This window comes from Papio anubis, chromosome 17 (assembly GCF_008728515.1).
Source record: "Papio anubis isolate 15944 chromosome 17, Panubis1.0, whole genome shotgun sequence".
Taxonomy (NCBI): domain Eukaryota; kingdom Metazoa; phylum Chordata; class Mammalia; order Primates; family Cercopithecidae; genus Papio; species Papio anubis.
Window position 1 is genome coordinate 17744355 of NC_044992.1, and position 15883 is coordinate 17760237.

Genomic DNA, 15883 nt, shown 5'->3' on the forward strand with positions numbered 1-15883 from the left:
TGCCACGAGGGCAGGCAGCGGGGCACTGACCACCACACAAAGGGTCCTGCAACCGCCCAAGGGCTGCCTGCCAGACACAGGGGGCGGCTGGGTCCTCCATGTGGACAGCTCATGCGGTCGGCTCAGCGGCTGTCCCTGCCTGGAATGGTCTGAAAAGTGGGTGCCACGCAGGAGCAGCCACCTGGGTGACCCCCTCCCTATCTGCTATGCTCCTATGGGGTCTGGGCAAAGGGGAAATTGGATCATTGCCAAGTTTCCAGTAAGAAGAGGCTCCCCCAGGATGCAAACTCATTTCATGACAAGAGCCTGGTCCATCAGGCACCTCAGCAACTTCTCAAACCTGTCTCCTATGAGGACCATCCTGCGAGGTCCTGAGGACCATCCTATGAGGCCCCTGACAAGCTCCTAGGCTTTGGGGCAACATCTTGAGAGGAAGGTCATTTCTTCATCTGAGACGTGGTGTTTGGGTCCAGGTGACAGCAGGAGTCTGGGCCTCAACCCTTTTCTGCCAGCAGTGAGCTTGAGTCCTCCCTACTACGTGCTGGTGGGTCACGAACACTGAATTTTCAAGAAGTGCTGACACCCCTGAGAGACACCCATGCCTGTGAATATGGGCACGTGGCCCAGGAATATCGCTGCCCGGGAATACTCGCAGGGTTATATGCAGAATAGGCCACAAGGATGTCACATAATTCCTGCTGCCTAGAAAAGAGGGAAAAGAGGGTTTTGTTTGTTTTGTGCAGATGCTGTCAGTTTCGTTTTATCTACAGACCTGGACAACAAACACAATTCTGGATTCAGATGATCCCCCAAATAAGCAGGGGGCTCTTCAAGACACCTGAGTTTGTAGGTGTTTTTCAGTAAAATCCACATTCTTTGCAATGCAAATATCACAGATGTAAAGTTGGATCAGTGATCATTTTCACTCTGGTTGATTTTTTCTTTCCTTTTTTCTCGGTTTGGACACACGGAAGTCCAGTTTTTGGGATGTGCAGTTCCATGGTTCTGAACCAATGTGCAGAGCCTCCCGTCCACCGCTGCAGCCCCTCTCAGAGAAGCTCCTTCATCCTCCAAGTCCCCAGCATGTCCCCTTTGCAGTCAACATCTCCCAGCTCCGTCAGCGCCTGGCCATCCTGACCTGTTCTCTGTCTCTATGGTTGCCCTCATCCAGAATGGCCGATGAATTGGAACCCCACGGTGGTAGTCTGATGGGTCTGGCTTCATTCCCTCAGCAACACACATCTGAGATCCACCCATGTTCCTGCGGGCATCAGGGGTTCATTCCTTTTCCTCACCGAGTCATCTCTATCTGAAGAGAGGAACCCCCTTCCTCCCCAGTTCCTGTGTTGAAGATCATCTCAGTAGCCTCCAGGTGTGAGTGACAGTCAACCAAGCAGTGAACGTGGCGTGCAGGTTTTACTTGGATGTCGGTTTTCAAATCAGTGTGGTCAATATCTGTGACACTTTGGGGACGTGTGGTACGAGGCCACCGAGCTTTGTGAGCCACAGCCCATCTGACTTACAAAGTGGTTGTGCCCTGTTGCGTGCCCACCAGCCATGGATGAGAGTTTCCGGGGTCCCGCATCCCGGTATTTTGGGCTGTCAGTGTTGCCCAGGAAGGCTCCTGAGCCCCACCATCCTGCTACCTTTCCATGGGTCCCTACCCTGGGTAGTTGTGGGTCATGGAGAGCACTTTTCACCGTCTGCATTATTATTATTATTTTTTCCTGCCTTCCATCTCCTTGGGAGTCACCTGGGTTCTGGCCCTACACGTCTCAGCCCAACCCAGGGCTTAGAGCCGGGGAGGTGCGCAGTCCATGGTGCTGGCTGCTCCCTGGGCCAGGAGAGCCCTTGGTGGCTCTGTCACCCCTCCTGGGTGACCCTGGCCTCTGCCCTGGGGACACCCTCATTCCTCTGGATTGCCCCCATCTTCCCTGTGACCCCTGCAGCCCTCATAGGCCTTACTTGACTCCAGATCTTTGTATGAACGTCATATGGTTCTGTAGGGTGCTGCTGACATCTAGCTCGATGCGGTGGGTGATCCTGGAGGACCTCTTGCCCTTCTCCTTCATGACCTGTAGGGCAGGGCCAAGAGGAGGAAGCAGCCTCAGAATGATGAAAAGACTCCTTGCCCCAAACAGCAGCCATCTGTCAGTCAGCACTTCTGGAAGGAAGCGAGGAAGGTTTCCTTCTGCAGAAAGCTCCTTTTTGCCTTGTTTCTGATGCCAGGGAGGTTCAGCAGAGCCCAGCGCACCTGAGGTGCCTGAGTCACCATCTGTGCCCAGGATGCGTGTCTGACCACAGCCTCCACCCCCAACCCAAGCTTGACGTTCCCTCTAGCTGGAGTCCTGGGCTCCTGATACAGCCTGGCTTGTTTGTCCTGCCCTGGCTGAGTGTGGGAGGGCCTTACCTTATAGTTCCCTGGGTTCTGGGACTTGACTTTGTCAGTATCTAGCAGGAGTGACCATGCCCAGCCCTGCACCGCCAGAGGAATGCCTTCGTTCACTCTTTGAAAAAGCTACAGACAGAAGAACACTCCAGTGAGACAGGACGCAGGGCACTCCAGGGAGGAAAGCTGGCGAACAGGCCTGCTGTTGTATGGTAAGAACAGGGTGCCATCCACCCACTGAGAGGCAGACTGTGCCAGGTCACAACCGTGGGTGCCTGTCTCCTGGCTATGCAGAGAGCAGTCACGGGGGCCACTCCCTCCCCATGTTACCTTCTTGCTGCTCCTATATTTTGTTCAGTCTGCAAGCATCTTTCGCCACTTGTTGGTACATTTACTTTCCTTACATCTTTGCTGTCAAATGAACCATGATGGGGTTAGCGGAGCTGCCAGGCCTCTGACAGGGGCCCGTGGATGCTGGGTCCTGGGCTTTGGGGCCCTGAAGGGACCCAACCTGAAGGAGCCAGGAAAGGGCAGACCCCGGGGGCTGAGACCCTCTGAAGGAACTGGAGCTGGTGGTCTGGACTGGTGATGCCAGGACACGCCATCCTCAGGGCACAGATGCTCCCAGTTTTGGTCAGGTCCCAGCCTTCAGCTGGGGACTTGGTGCAATCAGGCAGTGGACTCTGAGCAAAAACTGCAATTCTTGGTTTGGGTTTTGGTCAAGCCCGCATGGGAACAGAGTCCAGCAGGAAAGGCCGCCCCTCCCAGTGACAGTCGTGGCCAACTCACCACTGCCCGGGCCCATGGGCCACCCCCTCTGCCTCACCAACCACCCCTGATTCCTGGTCCCTGGACTGGCCTCCCACGCAGTAGGCACAGGCTCTTACCTTCACCTCCAGGACACTGACAGGGGGCAGTTCCGTCTCACTGAGAGGCAACCCAGGCAGAGCTGAGGACTTGCCCGGGCCAGGAGCCATCCCCCTCCCTGAGAGGGCCCCAGGGAAGGACCAGCTTATCCCCATCCACCCTAAGTCTCAGCTTGGGAGAAGACACAGAGAAGGATGGCAAGGGCCTTCCTGCAGATCTGACACCTGCGAGGCACTGGGACCCTGGAGAGGAGGGAGCCCGAGGCTGGCCTGGCAACGGCCACTCGGGGCCTGTGGGGCGCCTCGGGCTACACAATGGGGCTGCTCCTCCAGGGCTGGAGGCAACACCCTCTGTAGATGCTGAGAAATTCCAGTTCTGAGACGACATGGGTGCCGCCCCGGGTGGGTGGCCAAGCCCTGACTTACAGCAGTGCTTTCAGAGTGACCACATCACCCACCAGAGACCAAGGAGCCTGGCGTGAGTGTTGCCCGGTGCCCTGAGGATGCACCTGGAGCCCGTGCCATCCGACACTCCCCGTAGGCCTTGCAGGGTCTGACCTCCCAGCGTGCACCTGCCTCTCCCTGCATCCTGGCCACTGACCCTGCCTGCTCCCCATCTTCCCCCATCCTCCCCAGCCCAGAGACTGTGACCCTCTTTCCGGCCACCCTGGCCCTTCTGTGACCCTTGTCCTGTCAGAACCTCTGAGTGAGACCTCCCAGATCCATCCACACCCATGCCTTGGTCACTCTCTCACTGGGCTGCTCAGCGCTGCTGGGGACACATCCAGGGCAACAGGAGTGACCAGGGGCCCTGCAGGCAGTGGGGCTGGCCCCACCACTCCCGCTCCAGCCTCAGCTGGCTCTCAGGGTCATTGGCCTTTAGCCCTCAGCCTCCTCCCAGCCACTGCAAAAACCAGGACATGGGATGCCTGGCTGTCCTCCCCCTACTGTCCTGCCTGCCCTGACTAGTCTACCCTGCAAGGTGCTGACTTAGCTAGTGGGAAGCAGAGTCTCTGGAGGGCCACGCAGAGCCTTGGGGACTGACCGAGTCCCCCCACTGAGGGGTCCCAGGTGAGCCACCGTTCCCTGCCCCACCCCGTGTGTTGTCCTCTTCAGGCTGTCAGCTTCTTCCTGGGCTGGCTTGGTTCAGGTGCGTTCCAGAAGTGGCAGGTCTCACGGGCTCACCCTGCCCCCCTCCCCCAGGCTCCTCCCTCTCTCCATCTTATGTGTCCTGAGAGGCTGGCTCCAAGCTGGGCTCCCCTTACCAGGCCCAGGTCCCTTCCCTGCACCACTCCCAGGGCCTTCAGCTACACGCTCTGTTGTCTCCCTGGCCTCAGTGAGAAGCCCAGGCCAGGGCCCTGCCCTTCTTCTTCCATAACCTACCAGGGCCAGGGCCAAGGCCTTCACTGTCCCCATGCCCCTTCCTCTTGGCTGAGCCCCCTGAGCCCTCAGAGGTCTGCTATACAGCTGCCCACAGGCCAGGCCAGGTGTACCCCCTGCCCTGTGGCCACAACCCTCAGATCTCACCAAGGCAGGCCACAAGGAGACAGGGCCAGACCCTCAGGCTGCCCCCTCTTCTCCTGCTTACTTGGAGACCACAGTGCTGAGAGCCCAAGGGCCTGTCCTAGTCCCCTGTCTGTCCGTACCCACTCTCCCGAGCTCCCTAAATGTGTCACGAGGCTGTGCCCTAACCCTGACCACAGCCTGGACCTGCAGGAGAGCCTGGGAGAAGTTCTGACCCTGGAGAGGAGGTTGGCCCCCCAAGGGAGACATGTCCTGCTTTAGAGAGGCCTTTCTAGAAACAAAACCCATCCCTGAGGTGAGACTGGTGGCTGGGGTCAGGAGGGCAGAGGTCTTACTGCACAATCCCAAGGTGATTGGTGTATTTCCCAATGTCAACCTGCTCATGCCTCATGTCCATTGCTGCCCCAGCTCCGTGTCCCTGAAACTCAGAGAAGGCCAGGATAGGGGGTGGGGAGTGAAAGGTGAGAGGTGTGGGGTCCCAGGGATGTTGGCAGCCCCTCCACGCCCTGTGATCTTATGGAGTCCAGGACCCTCTGACCAGGGCGCAGAGGGAGAGGTGAGGCCCTGCCTCCCTCGAGGGAGTGGCGCGACCTGTACCTGCTCATACTTGGTAATGATGATGTTGCCTTGCTCCTGGGCAGGCAGGGTATCCGGGTCCTCATCCATCTTCATCCTGCAAGACAAAGTCATCCAAAGGCTCTGCTGCCCCTGAGAGCTCCAGAGAACAGCCGAAACACGCTCACTGCATTCCCAGACACACTCCAGTCTGATGAGCCGCATTCCACCACCCCTCCCAGATGACAAGGGGCCAGACTCAGTGACCCCTCCCCTGGCTGGATCTCTGGAGTCCTTGCCTCCAACCAGTGGTGGGCTCCTTCCTGAGGACTTGAACACATGGGGACCTGGACAGAGAGGCCCATTGTCCCCGAACACCCCAAGGCGGACATACACCTGCCCCAGCAGGACAAACAGTGTCCACTTGCGGAGGGTGAAGGGCCCACGATGGGCTGTTCTGGGCACCTGGAGGCAGGTGGGGTCAGGGGCCGGACATCTCTCTAGGATCGTTCAGAAACCAGGAAGATACTCAGTTTTCTGTAGGAAGCAAGACATCTGGTGACTGCTCCATTCTACCCCAATTCTCACTCACTGTGGCCAGTGAAGCCGTTTTAGGAACAACACCAGCCAAGCAGTTTGGTTTGAGGAAAAGATGATCTATTGACTCCGGAGCAGCCTCTGTGCTCGTGGAGACCCCGTCTCAGGTGGAGGAATGGCAGACACCACAATTCCCAGCTGTGAGTACAGGAGGGGGCTTTGTTTTCCTGGGTCACCAAGAAAGAACAAGAGAACTGTGGGGCCTTAGTCCTAGAGAACACCCGGGGGGACCATCCCTGCCGGGAATACTTGGGGCAAAGGGAGGGTAAGGCCTCTAGAGGATCAGACAGAGAGAATGGGACGCTGCGGGAGGGTTCCAGCCCTTTGACCAAGAGGGATGATCATCACCCTCCAGGCAGCCCTCCAGGGCTCCTTCATTTTCCACAACTGCCTGAGGGCGGAGGGCTCCCTGCCCCACTCCTAGACGAAGGACCCCATGTGTCCAGTGGGTCCAGCAACCATCAGTGACCGCACCTGAAGTCTGAGTTGGTGAGCCCTCCTCCTGTGGGGACCCAGCTTAGGGCCCAGACTTGGACTGAGAATTGCAACCTCCACCCCACCCACAGGGGCTCTGTCCCAGTGGCTCTTCCAGGACCAGACCCTGCCTCATTGAAGTCCAGAACTCCAGGAAGATTTGGAATCTACAGTAGGGAGGCCACAGAGGTCAGAGCTCAAGTCCAGCATGGCAAAGGGTAGGGCTGAGTGCACGGCCCGGGTCACATCTGGGTCTCTGCACCAGTCACCGCCTCTCTGAGTCTACACATCTCACCTGTGGAATGGGTGCATTTGGGGACACCACTCACCCCCACGGAGTTGCTCTGAGGACAAAGGAAAAGATGGCCCACCCAGTCAGTGCAGAACATGCACCCGGTGAGTGCTCAGGGATGACCCTCCATGGCATCTGCCCAGAGGTCACTCACCTGAGTCTGCTGAGGCAGCTGTGTCTCTCTTAGAAAAGTCGTTTATGCACAGAACCAGACACCTGTGTGTGTCTTGTGTCCAAGTGCTGCACAACACAGAGGTGGGTGGGTTGGTGGGTGGGCGGTCACTCAGCACCAGTGACATTGTGGGGTCATGGCACCTGTCACAATGGACCCATTTCCCAGGTCAAGACAGCCCAGAGTCAGTGTCCTCCAGTCCCCGAGTTGTCAAAATGTGTTTGTGCAGGTGAGCATGCACGTTTATATGGGTGAACATGTGTGTGCACAAGTAGCCTCTCTGGCCGGGGCTGGCTGTCCCACTTCCATGTGCACCCAAGTCCTCATCAAGTCCTCAGCAGTGTCTCCTTCCCTTGAGGCCTGTGGCCAGCATCAGAGCATCCATGGGTCCTCTCCAACCTCAGGCCTCCCCACCTGGGGCAGTCCTGAAGATGCAGATGGGGGATAGGGAGTAGAGGGCACGGGACAGGGCCCCTCATTAGGGGGAACTCAGCTAGACTGTAAAATGCTAGGTGTGAGTGGCAGGGTCCGATTCCGCACACCTTCTCACCTCCTCCTCCCAGTAGCCTTCCAGGATGCCATGACTCATTTCTGCTACTGATGGAGGCAAGGAGGCTTTAAGGACAAACCCCGTGCCTGAAGTCACCCAACAACTATCTGGCCAGGCCCCCACTAACCAGACCTCTGCTGGCCAGGCTTTCACTGACCATTTTCCCAGTGACCAGGCCTTCTGACTAGGTCCTCACTGATCAGGCCCCTGATGACCAGGCTCCAGCTGACCACGTCCCCACTGACCAGGTTTTCGTTGACTAAGCCCCAGTGGTCACACCTCTGCTGACCAGGCCCCTGAAGACCAATTCCTCACTGACCATGTCCTCGCTGACCAGTCCCCCAGCGACTAGGCCTTCCTGACAAGGTCCCTGCTTCCCAGGCCCCAGAGCAACAGTGCTCAAGGTCCCCTACCACAACTGCCCACAGGCAGAGGGCTCCCTACTCCCAGACAAGGGACCCCATGTGTCCAGTGGGTCCCACGGAGACCATCAGTGACCGTACATGAAGTCTGAGTAGGTGAGACCTCTTCCTTCAGGGACTCAGCTTAGGGCACAGACTTGGACCGAGCACCACCTCCCTCCACCCCACTCATAGGAGTTCCATCCCAGTGGCTCCTCCACGGCCAGACTCTGCCCCATCAGGAGCTGGAAAACCCCGGGCAGATTTGGAATCTAGGGCAGGGAGGCCACAGAAGTCAGGGCTTGCACAGGGCAGGGCTAAGAGCACAGCCCGGGGTCATGTCTGGGTCCCTTGGCCAGTCACCACCTCTCTGACCCTAGACACTTCACCTGTGGAATGGGTGCATTCGGGGACAGCACCTACCCCACCGAGTCCACCAGGTCAGTGCACAACAGGCACGTGGTGAGTGCTCAGGGATGACCCTCCTCAGCACCTGCCCAGAGGCCAACATTGCCCACCAGGTACTGACTGTCCCCAGGCCAGCAGGGAGGGAACAGAGCAGGTCACACTCACCTGAGTTGGCTGAGTCAGCTGTGTCTCTCATTTAGCAAAACTTCCTCTTCTCAGGACCAGACACCTCTATGTCTTGTTTCCAAGAGCTGTAGACATAGAGACGGCAGGCGGGCAGGGGGGTGAGTGCTCAGCACCAGTGACACTGTGGGATCATGACACCCATCACAATGGGCCCCTGCCTGGGTCAGCTGGGCCCAGAGTCAGCACCCTCCAAACTCTGAAGTGTCAACATGCGTGTGTGCAGTGTTTGTGCATGTGAGCATGCATGTGTATGTGGGTGAACACGTGTACGTGTATGTGTCACTGCTCTGGCTGGGCCCGGCTGCCTTACTCACATGTGCACCCAGGGCACTGGGTCACCCTTGTCACTGTCTCCCCCCGCGGGACCCATGGCCATTATTGGAACATCCACGGGTGCTCCCTAACCTCAGACCTCCCCATCCAGGGCAGTCCTGGCATTGCAGATGGAGGATGCAGACAGAGGGTTGAGGGTTGGGAGCAAAGGGCAAAGGGCAGGTCCCCTCCCTAGCAGGGGACTCAGCTAGGCTGTAAAGTGCTAGGTCTGTGCGGCAGGGCTGGATTTCACACACCTGCTCACCTCCTCCTCCCATTAGCCCTCCAGGGTGCCATGACTCGTTCGCACTACAGATGCGCACACACACACACACACACACACTTGTTGCGGATCTGCTGACTTACCTCATTGGCATGAAACAGGGGCTGAGCCTACAATTGTTCTGCCTTTCCCTGGATTTTTCCTTCAGTTTCTCTGACTGCTGGGTTACTGGCCTGTGTTTAAATTCATGAACATGGGTTTCACTTTATTTTATTTTATTTTTTTTTTTTGAGACAGAGTCTTACTCTATCGCCCAGGCGGAGTGCAGTGGCGCTATCTCGGCTCACTGCAAGCTCCACCTCCCGGGTTCACGCCATTCTCCTGCCTCAGCCTCCCGAGTAGCTGGGACTACAGGCGCCCGCCACCACGCCCGGCTAGTTTTTTGTATTTCTTAGTAGAGACAGGGTTTCACCGTGTTAGCCAGGATGGTCTCGATCTCCTGACCTCGTGATCCGCCCGTCTCGGCCTCCCAAAGTGCTGGGATTACAGGCTTGAGCCACCGCGCCCGGCCTCACTTTATTTTTATGGGGTTCCAGCCCTTGCTCATGGAATCCCTCCCAGTCTGTTTTGTAATCTTCCCTTTTTTACTGCCTGTGGACTTCAAGTACCAGACACAGAGAAAGCTTTGTAGAGACTGTGTACTCTGCCCCCACAATTTCCCTAGCAGGTCCCTTAATTCCCCTCACCTCCAGGGAGGGTCATTGCTGGGATCCTAGGAATCATGTGCCTTGTCTCAATGGCCACAGTGGTAACCATAATAGGCAGTTCTTCCCTCTGTACAATTCTGGAACATAAAAATCTTCTCTGGTAACAAGACTACAGGAAGCAATGGAAGCAACACTAAACTGAGAGTTTGCCGGTCTGTGTTTCTAAGAAATTTCATGTTTTTACATAAATAATGAAGAAGAAATGACTTCTCTGAGGTTCCTACTATTTATGCCATGGACTGGACTCTTCCGTGAAACGCTTCATTGATGGATGTGGATAATTAGCTTAACTTCAAGTAAAAGGTTAGAGAGTCAGCAAATTCTCAACATAACTTTGCTTTTTACACTCAAATGACATTAATCAGACAGTTGTGGATCTCTAGAAATATGTATTTGCACATATAAGTTCTATATTAAAATACCCAAGTTTGGAATCCTTCAGGTGACTTATTTTTCATCAAGTAGAAATAATATTAAAATTGCAAAAATTTATTATAATTTATATTATTTGTCCTAATGGCAAAAGTGAATTCAAATACATTTATTAAAGTATAATATACCCAGGAATCCTATTATTCTACTACTCTGATTTATCACAAAGAGGACACATGCTTGTAGCCACCACACAGTCCAAGAAAATGAAATAAAAATAACAATCTGGAGCCGGGCGCGGTGGCTCAAGCCTGTAATCCCAGCACTTTGGGAGGCCGAGGCGGGTGGATCACGAGGTCAGGAGATCGAGACCATCCCTGGCTAACATGGTGAAACCCCGTCTCTACTAAAAAAAAAAATACAAAAAACTAGCCGGGCGTGGTGGCGGGCGCCTGTAGTCCCAGCTACTCAGAGGCTGAGGCAGGAGAATGGCGTGAACCCAGGAGGCGGAGCTTGCAGTGAGCCGAGATCACGCCACTGCACCCCAGCCTGGGCGACAGAGCGAGACTCCGTCTCAAAAAAAAAAAAAATCTGGAAATCCCTCTCCTGAAGGTCTGCTCCCTAACCACTGCCCATTTGTCTTGCCAAAGCGAAGAGTTACGTGGTTTTTAGCAGCCCCAGTTAGTGTTGCCTGTTTCATAAATGGATGCATGGAGGGCCATTCGGTAGGAATGGTTTTGTGTGTGGCTTCTTTGGCCCAGCATTACATTTGTGACACTCTTTCAGGTGGTTTCATGAAGCAGTTCATTTCTTTTCCCTGCTCGGTAGTGCTTAGTATGACTACGGCACATCTATCAATTCTACTGTTGATGGACATTGGTTTGTTTCCAGTTTGGGGCTATTAGCAAAAAAGCCACTATGAATATTCTTGCTAATTTCTTTTGGTTCACATGCATATTTTAGTTAAGTGCAGCCCTACAAATAAAATAGCTTGGTCATAGTAATGCACATGTTCAAATGCAATGCATGTCACTAAAAATTTCAGCTAGGAGGAAAAAGCTCAAGAGGTCTGTTGTACAACATGTTGACTATACTTAATAACAATGTGGTAATATTTGAAATTGCTAAGACAGCAGATTTTAAATGTTCTCACCACACACACACACAAAAAGATAAGTATTGGCCAGGCTCGGTGGCTCACGCCTGTAATCCCAGCACTTTGGGAGGGTGAGGTGAGTGGATCACGAGGTCAAGAGTTTGAGACCAGCCTGGCCAAGACGGTGAAACCCCATCTCTACTAAAAATACAAAAATTGCCGGGCATGGAGGCGGGTGCCTGTAATCCCAGCTACTCGGGAGGCTGAGGCAGGAGAATCGCTTGAACCTAGGAGGCGGCAGTTGCAGTGAGCTGAGATCGCACCACTACACTCTAGCCTGGGTGACAGAGGGAGACTCCATCTCAAAAAAAAATAATAATAATAAGATAAGTATCTAAGGTAACTGATATGCTAGGTAGCTTGATTTAGCCATTCTACAATGTATGTCTGGGGCTGTATATAAAGATACACAGATTTAGCTATTCTACAATGTGTGTCTGTGTATGTGTGTATATATATATACAATGTGGTACACCACAAGTTCACACAATTTATCAATTAATTTTTTTAATTTCAAAGATTTTTTTGACTAATATACAACCCAACCACAAGTTTAAGAGTATTCTAATTAGATGTCCTTTGCAACACCTGATTTTGTTAGTCTTTTCTGTATTCTGGCTAGTGGGTAATGTTATTACATTTTTATTTATTTTGGTCTTCTAATTATTAAAAGGCCTGAGACCATTTTCATATATGTTTATTGAAAAAATATATAATCAGGCTGGGCACGGTGGCTCATGCTTTAATCCCAGCACTTTGGGAGGCCAAGCCGGGTGGATCACTTGAGGTCAGGAGTTGGAGACCAGCCTGGCTAACATAATGAAACCCCGTCTCTACTAAAAATACAGAAAAATTAGCCAGGCGTGGTGGCGGGCACCTGTAATCCCAGCTACTCGGGAGGCTGAGGCGGGAAAATTGCTTGAAGCTAGGAGTTGGATGTTGCAGTGAGCCGAGAACGTACCACTGCACTCCACCTGGGTGACAAGAGCGAAGCTCCATCTCAAAAAAAAGAGAAGTAGCCGGACATTGGTGGCACGCACCTGTAATCCCAGCTACTTGGTTGAAAGGCTGAGGCGGGGGAATCGCTTGAACCCGGGAGGCGGATGTTGCAGGTGAGCCGAGAATGCGCCATTGCTCCTGGCTGGGTGCAAGAGCGAAACTTCGTCTCAAAAAACCAAGCCAAAACAAAAGAAAACAAAAAAGAAAATGTACATAATCATATTTTCAGGGATCTGTGCAATTTTTTTTTTTTTTTTTTTTGAGACGGAGTCTAGTAGCTCTGTTGCCAGACTGGAATGCAGTGGCGCAATCTGGTCTCACTGCAACCTCCGCCTCCCGGGTTCAAGTGATTCTCCTCCTTCAGTCTCCTGAGTAGCTGGGATTACAGGCATGTGCCACCATGCCCAGCTAATTTTTGTATTTTTTTTGGAGATGGAGTCTCACTCTGCCGCCAGGCTAGAGTGCAGTGGCGCCATCTCGGCTCACTGCAAGCTCCGCCTCCCAGGTTCACACCATTTTTTTGCCTCAGCCTCCCGAGTACCTGGGACTACAGGCGCCCGCCACCATGCCCAGCTAAAGTTTTTGTATTTTTAGTACAGAAGGGATTCCACCATGTCGGCCAGGATGGTCTTGATCTCCTGACCTTATGATCCGCTCACCTGGGCCTCCCAAAGTGCTGGGATTACAGGCGTGAGCCACCGCGCCTGGCCAAGACTGCTGTTTAATTCCCAAGGCCGGCCACTGTGGTTTGAGCATGTGCCACAGCCTGTGCTCTGATTGATGCCCCACATTCCTGTGGTTATCCAAAAGAGACCCTGAGACTCACAGTGGCCATTATTAATACTCTGAGGTTGCAGCAGCAGTGGCAACTGAAAATCTACAAGCATCGGAAGAAAGAGGAACTACAACCATCACAAACCTGGAGGGCTTGGTGGACCCCCTGGATCCATTGACTGCCTGTTTCTCACTTTGACTGAGGCCTGCCTCCTGAATGATGACGGCTATCTAAATATGAATGAAAGCAGACCCCCTGTGTACCAACATGTACCTGTGGCTGTAGGCTCCCCAAACAGCAGTGAGTCCTACTTGTCATTGGCCCTGGAAGCTGCATCCATGGGCCTGGGTCAACAGAGGGTAATGCCTGAAGGCTCCTACCCATAGTACAAGGTGTGCGGTAATGAGGAGCAGCTCTTCGGCCAACTCCAAGAGCTGGAACTGGGTGAAGATTTAGTGCAAACACTCCAAAAATAGAGCATCTTGTTGCTGGAAGGTGGCCCTTTCAGCGACCTGGGAGAAGTCATCCACTGAGAGAGCATTTCCATGCATACTTCTGCCAGTATTTGTTCCCTAGCTCTGCTGTCTCATGATCCAGACCCGGCCTATAAATTAGCCTTACGTATCGTAAGGTTACCTGTTTTAGAAAACTCAGGTTGTGCAGGCGACACATCCCTCCCTCACCATATGGTGTCTCTGGTGCCCAGCCGTTATCCTCCCTGGTTCCTGCTTGGACACTTGGAATCACAGCGGTGGGAACTGGCCTCCACCATGCTGACTGCTGCCAAAGGAGACACTTTGAGGCTCTGAACAATTCCGGAAGCAATGCAGAGGCACATTTGTTCTTCCTCCCTCATCTTCCAACTGGCTGAAAATGCGTTCAAGATTGCTACTCCCACTAACAGTAGTACTGACAGCACCCTGCTCAACTTGGCCCTGGAACCTGGGCTACAGGTGATGCGGATGACCTTATCAACCCTTAACTGGAGACCCCGAGAGATAGTACAATGCTTAGTGACCCGTGCTACAGAAGTGGGTATCTCCCACCTCCCTTTACCCCCAGGGGAAAGGAGTTTCTACACCCTACTCTTGGGACGGGACAACGAATCCATGGAGCTCTCATATTCCTATTCTTGATGGCCTAAGAAAGGAGGGGGCTGCTGGTAGGAGAAGATGGCCCCTGTTCAGCCAGCCCAAGTTCTGTCCTCACTGCTTTAACCAACCATATGCTGACGTCAGCAGTACTTTGGCCCTCACGTCGGAGACACATCTAAGAGAATGAATTTTCAGCTGCCAATACTCAAGTGCACCCTTGGGAGGTAGTGGGCCTGGTGGTTTTGTCCCCATCCGTGTCCATGCTTGTGGGAAACCCCAGACACCTTGGAGGATCAGGACCCTTTCTAAAGCCCGAACCCCCAGCACAAGACTCTACCCTGAGAGGCCCCAGTTCAGCTAGAATCCCTGGCAGATCCGCCACCCTGGCCTCGGGGCAAGCAAACCCCAGGCTCTACTGCTCCGTCCTTGTGAGGGGCTTAGAGCACCTGCAGAAACCTTCAACCCTCTGGCCTGGGGACGGAAGGGATAGGAAGAGAGCGCAAGCAGGGTCTGGCCATCTGGGATGCTTCTCTTGCCCTGGTTTGCCTCAGATCATCTCAAGGTTGCTGAGGAGGAAGGAGAACTCATCTCTGCTGGCCAAGTTGGAACACCACACAGTAATCTGAGCAGACCTGAATCAGGACCCAGATGGCCATGGCTGAGCTCAGGCACTGGCCTGACAGGTGTGTGGGCCCCAGTGAGCATCTTGCAGAGCTGGGACACACTCTTCACCCCTACTGAGGCTACTAGTATTGTAGCTGCCACAGCCGTATCCCACACCACTATCCTGCGCCTCAGTCTTGACTATCCACAGCAGGAGGAACTGGCTAGCTGTGCTTGCACACTGGCCTTGCAGTGTGCTATGAAGCATCCACAGAGCTGTGCCCTGTCAGCCCTTACACTCTGAGAAAGACCACATTCCCTTTGAGGCCGCCTGCCAGATTGCCACTGCGGCTGCTGCCGGTGGCACGGCCCATTCCCAGCTGTTCCCCATTGCCTGCTACATGCAGCTCTGTGGCTGCAGCTCCGCGCCTTCAAGCTGGCCTCTTTGGCCATGAGCCATCTTAACCTGGCTCTTAACCAGGATACCCACGCAGCCATCAATGATGTGCTCTGAGTTTGTGTCCTCAGCCACTGTCTGGGCAAGAATGAGCTGGCAGTTCTCATCCCCCTGGTGGTGAAGAGTGTGCACATTGCCGTGATGCTTTCAGACATCCTGTGTGTGAGGTTGCACGGTGACTGCATTTGGCCTGGTGGGCATCCCAGGCCGCCGCAGCTCTGGAAAGCTCATCTCCACTGACAGAGCTCCATTGTGCCAGTTGCTGATGCCATCATCAATGCTTACATCAACACCCCACACTACACCCAACACACATCAGCCATTGCCGGTATGGACAGTTAATTGGGTTTCTAAGCAAGGCTCGGGAGACCTTCCTGATGCCCCAGGATGACTACCTGTAATTTGCCCAGTTCATCGACAATCTCAAACAGATCTACAAAGGCAAGAAAAAGCTGCTGCTGCTGCTTCAAGAGCCCTTTGGCTGAGAAAGCAGGTAGCTCACCGGCCCTGCAGGCTAGGTCCCCAGGAAGTATCAGGTCAGGTCAAAAACACTGAACCATTTGTCCTCCCTGAGTCTGGCTGAGGCCGAAGGACCACAGTTCTAAGGATGGGGAGAGTCCAACTCCAGTCGATATGCGTGTCTTGGCAAGCCTCTCACTACAGCCCACTGTTCATGTAGAAGCTGGGCCCTACAGATCGACCAGAAACCGC

At 54.0% G+C, this 15883-nt stretch overlaps 1 protein-coding gene and 2 pseudogenes across 3 annotated transcripts; 2 read left to right on the plus strand and 1 right to left on the minus strand.

Annotated features, from left to right (window-relative positions):
* Positions 1-276: 276 nt before the first annotated feature.
* Positions 277-8387, minus strand: TBC1D28 (TBC1 domain family member 28). Of its 3 annotated transcripts, none has more exons than XR_001896250.3 (7): positions 6852-8374; positions 6701-6749; positions 5800-5871; positions 5377-5452; positions 2411-5197; positions 1966-2075; positions 277-702 (listed from the first exon to the last, which is right to left on the minus strand). XR_001896250.3 is itself a non-coding variant. In XM_017950394.3 (7 exons), exons 1-5 carry the CDS (start codon positions 6994-6996, stop codon positions 3175-3177), a joined length of 495 nt encoding a protein of 164 aa, XP_017805883.1. In that variant the 5' UTR covers positions 6997-8387; the 3' UTR covers positions 277-702; positions 1966-2075; positions 2411-3174. The 3 variants fall into 3 exon arrangements, 1 of the variants encoding a protein (XP_017805883.1); XM_017950394.3 differs by lacking the exon at positions 5800-5871 and having other exon boundaries at positions 2411-3316; positions 5115-5197; positions 6852-8387; XR_001896255.3 differs by lacking the exon at positions 277-702 and adding an exon at positions 710-1261 and having other exon boundaries at positions 6852-8375.
* A 158-nt stretch (positions 8388-8545) lies between these two features.
* Positions 8546-14175, plus strand: LOC100998126 (annotated as a pseudogene).
* Positions 14176-14612: 437 nt separating this feature from the next.
* Positions 14613-15661, plus strand: LOC116271021 (annotated as a pseudogene).
* The last annotated feature ends 222 nt before the right edge of the window (positions 15662-15883 follow it).

Excerpts from the sequence above, each read along its gene's own strand:
- TBC1D28 (XM_017950394.3), bottom strand. The coding sequence starts at position 6,996 with ATGTCACTGGTGCTGAGTGACCGCCCACCCACCAACCCACCCACCTCT. Across the intron at positions 5,453-6,700 it reads CAAATGCACCCATTCCACAG|GATGAAGATGGATGAGGACC; the intron begins GTGAGATGTGTA and ends TTTGTCTTGCAG. Across the intron at positions 5,198-5,376 it reads TCATTACCAAGTATGAGCAG|GGACACGGAGCTGGGGCAGC; the intron begins GTACAGGTCGCG and ends TCTGAGTTTCAG.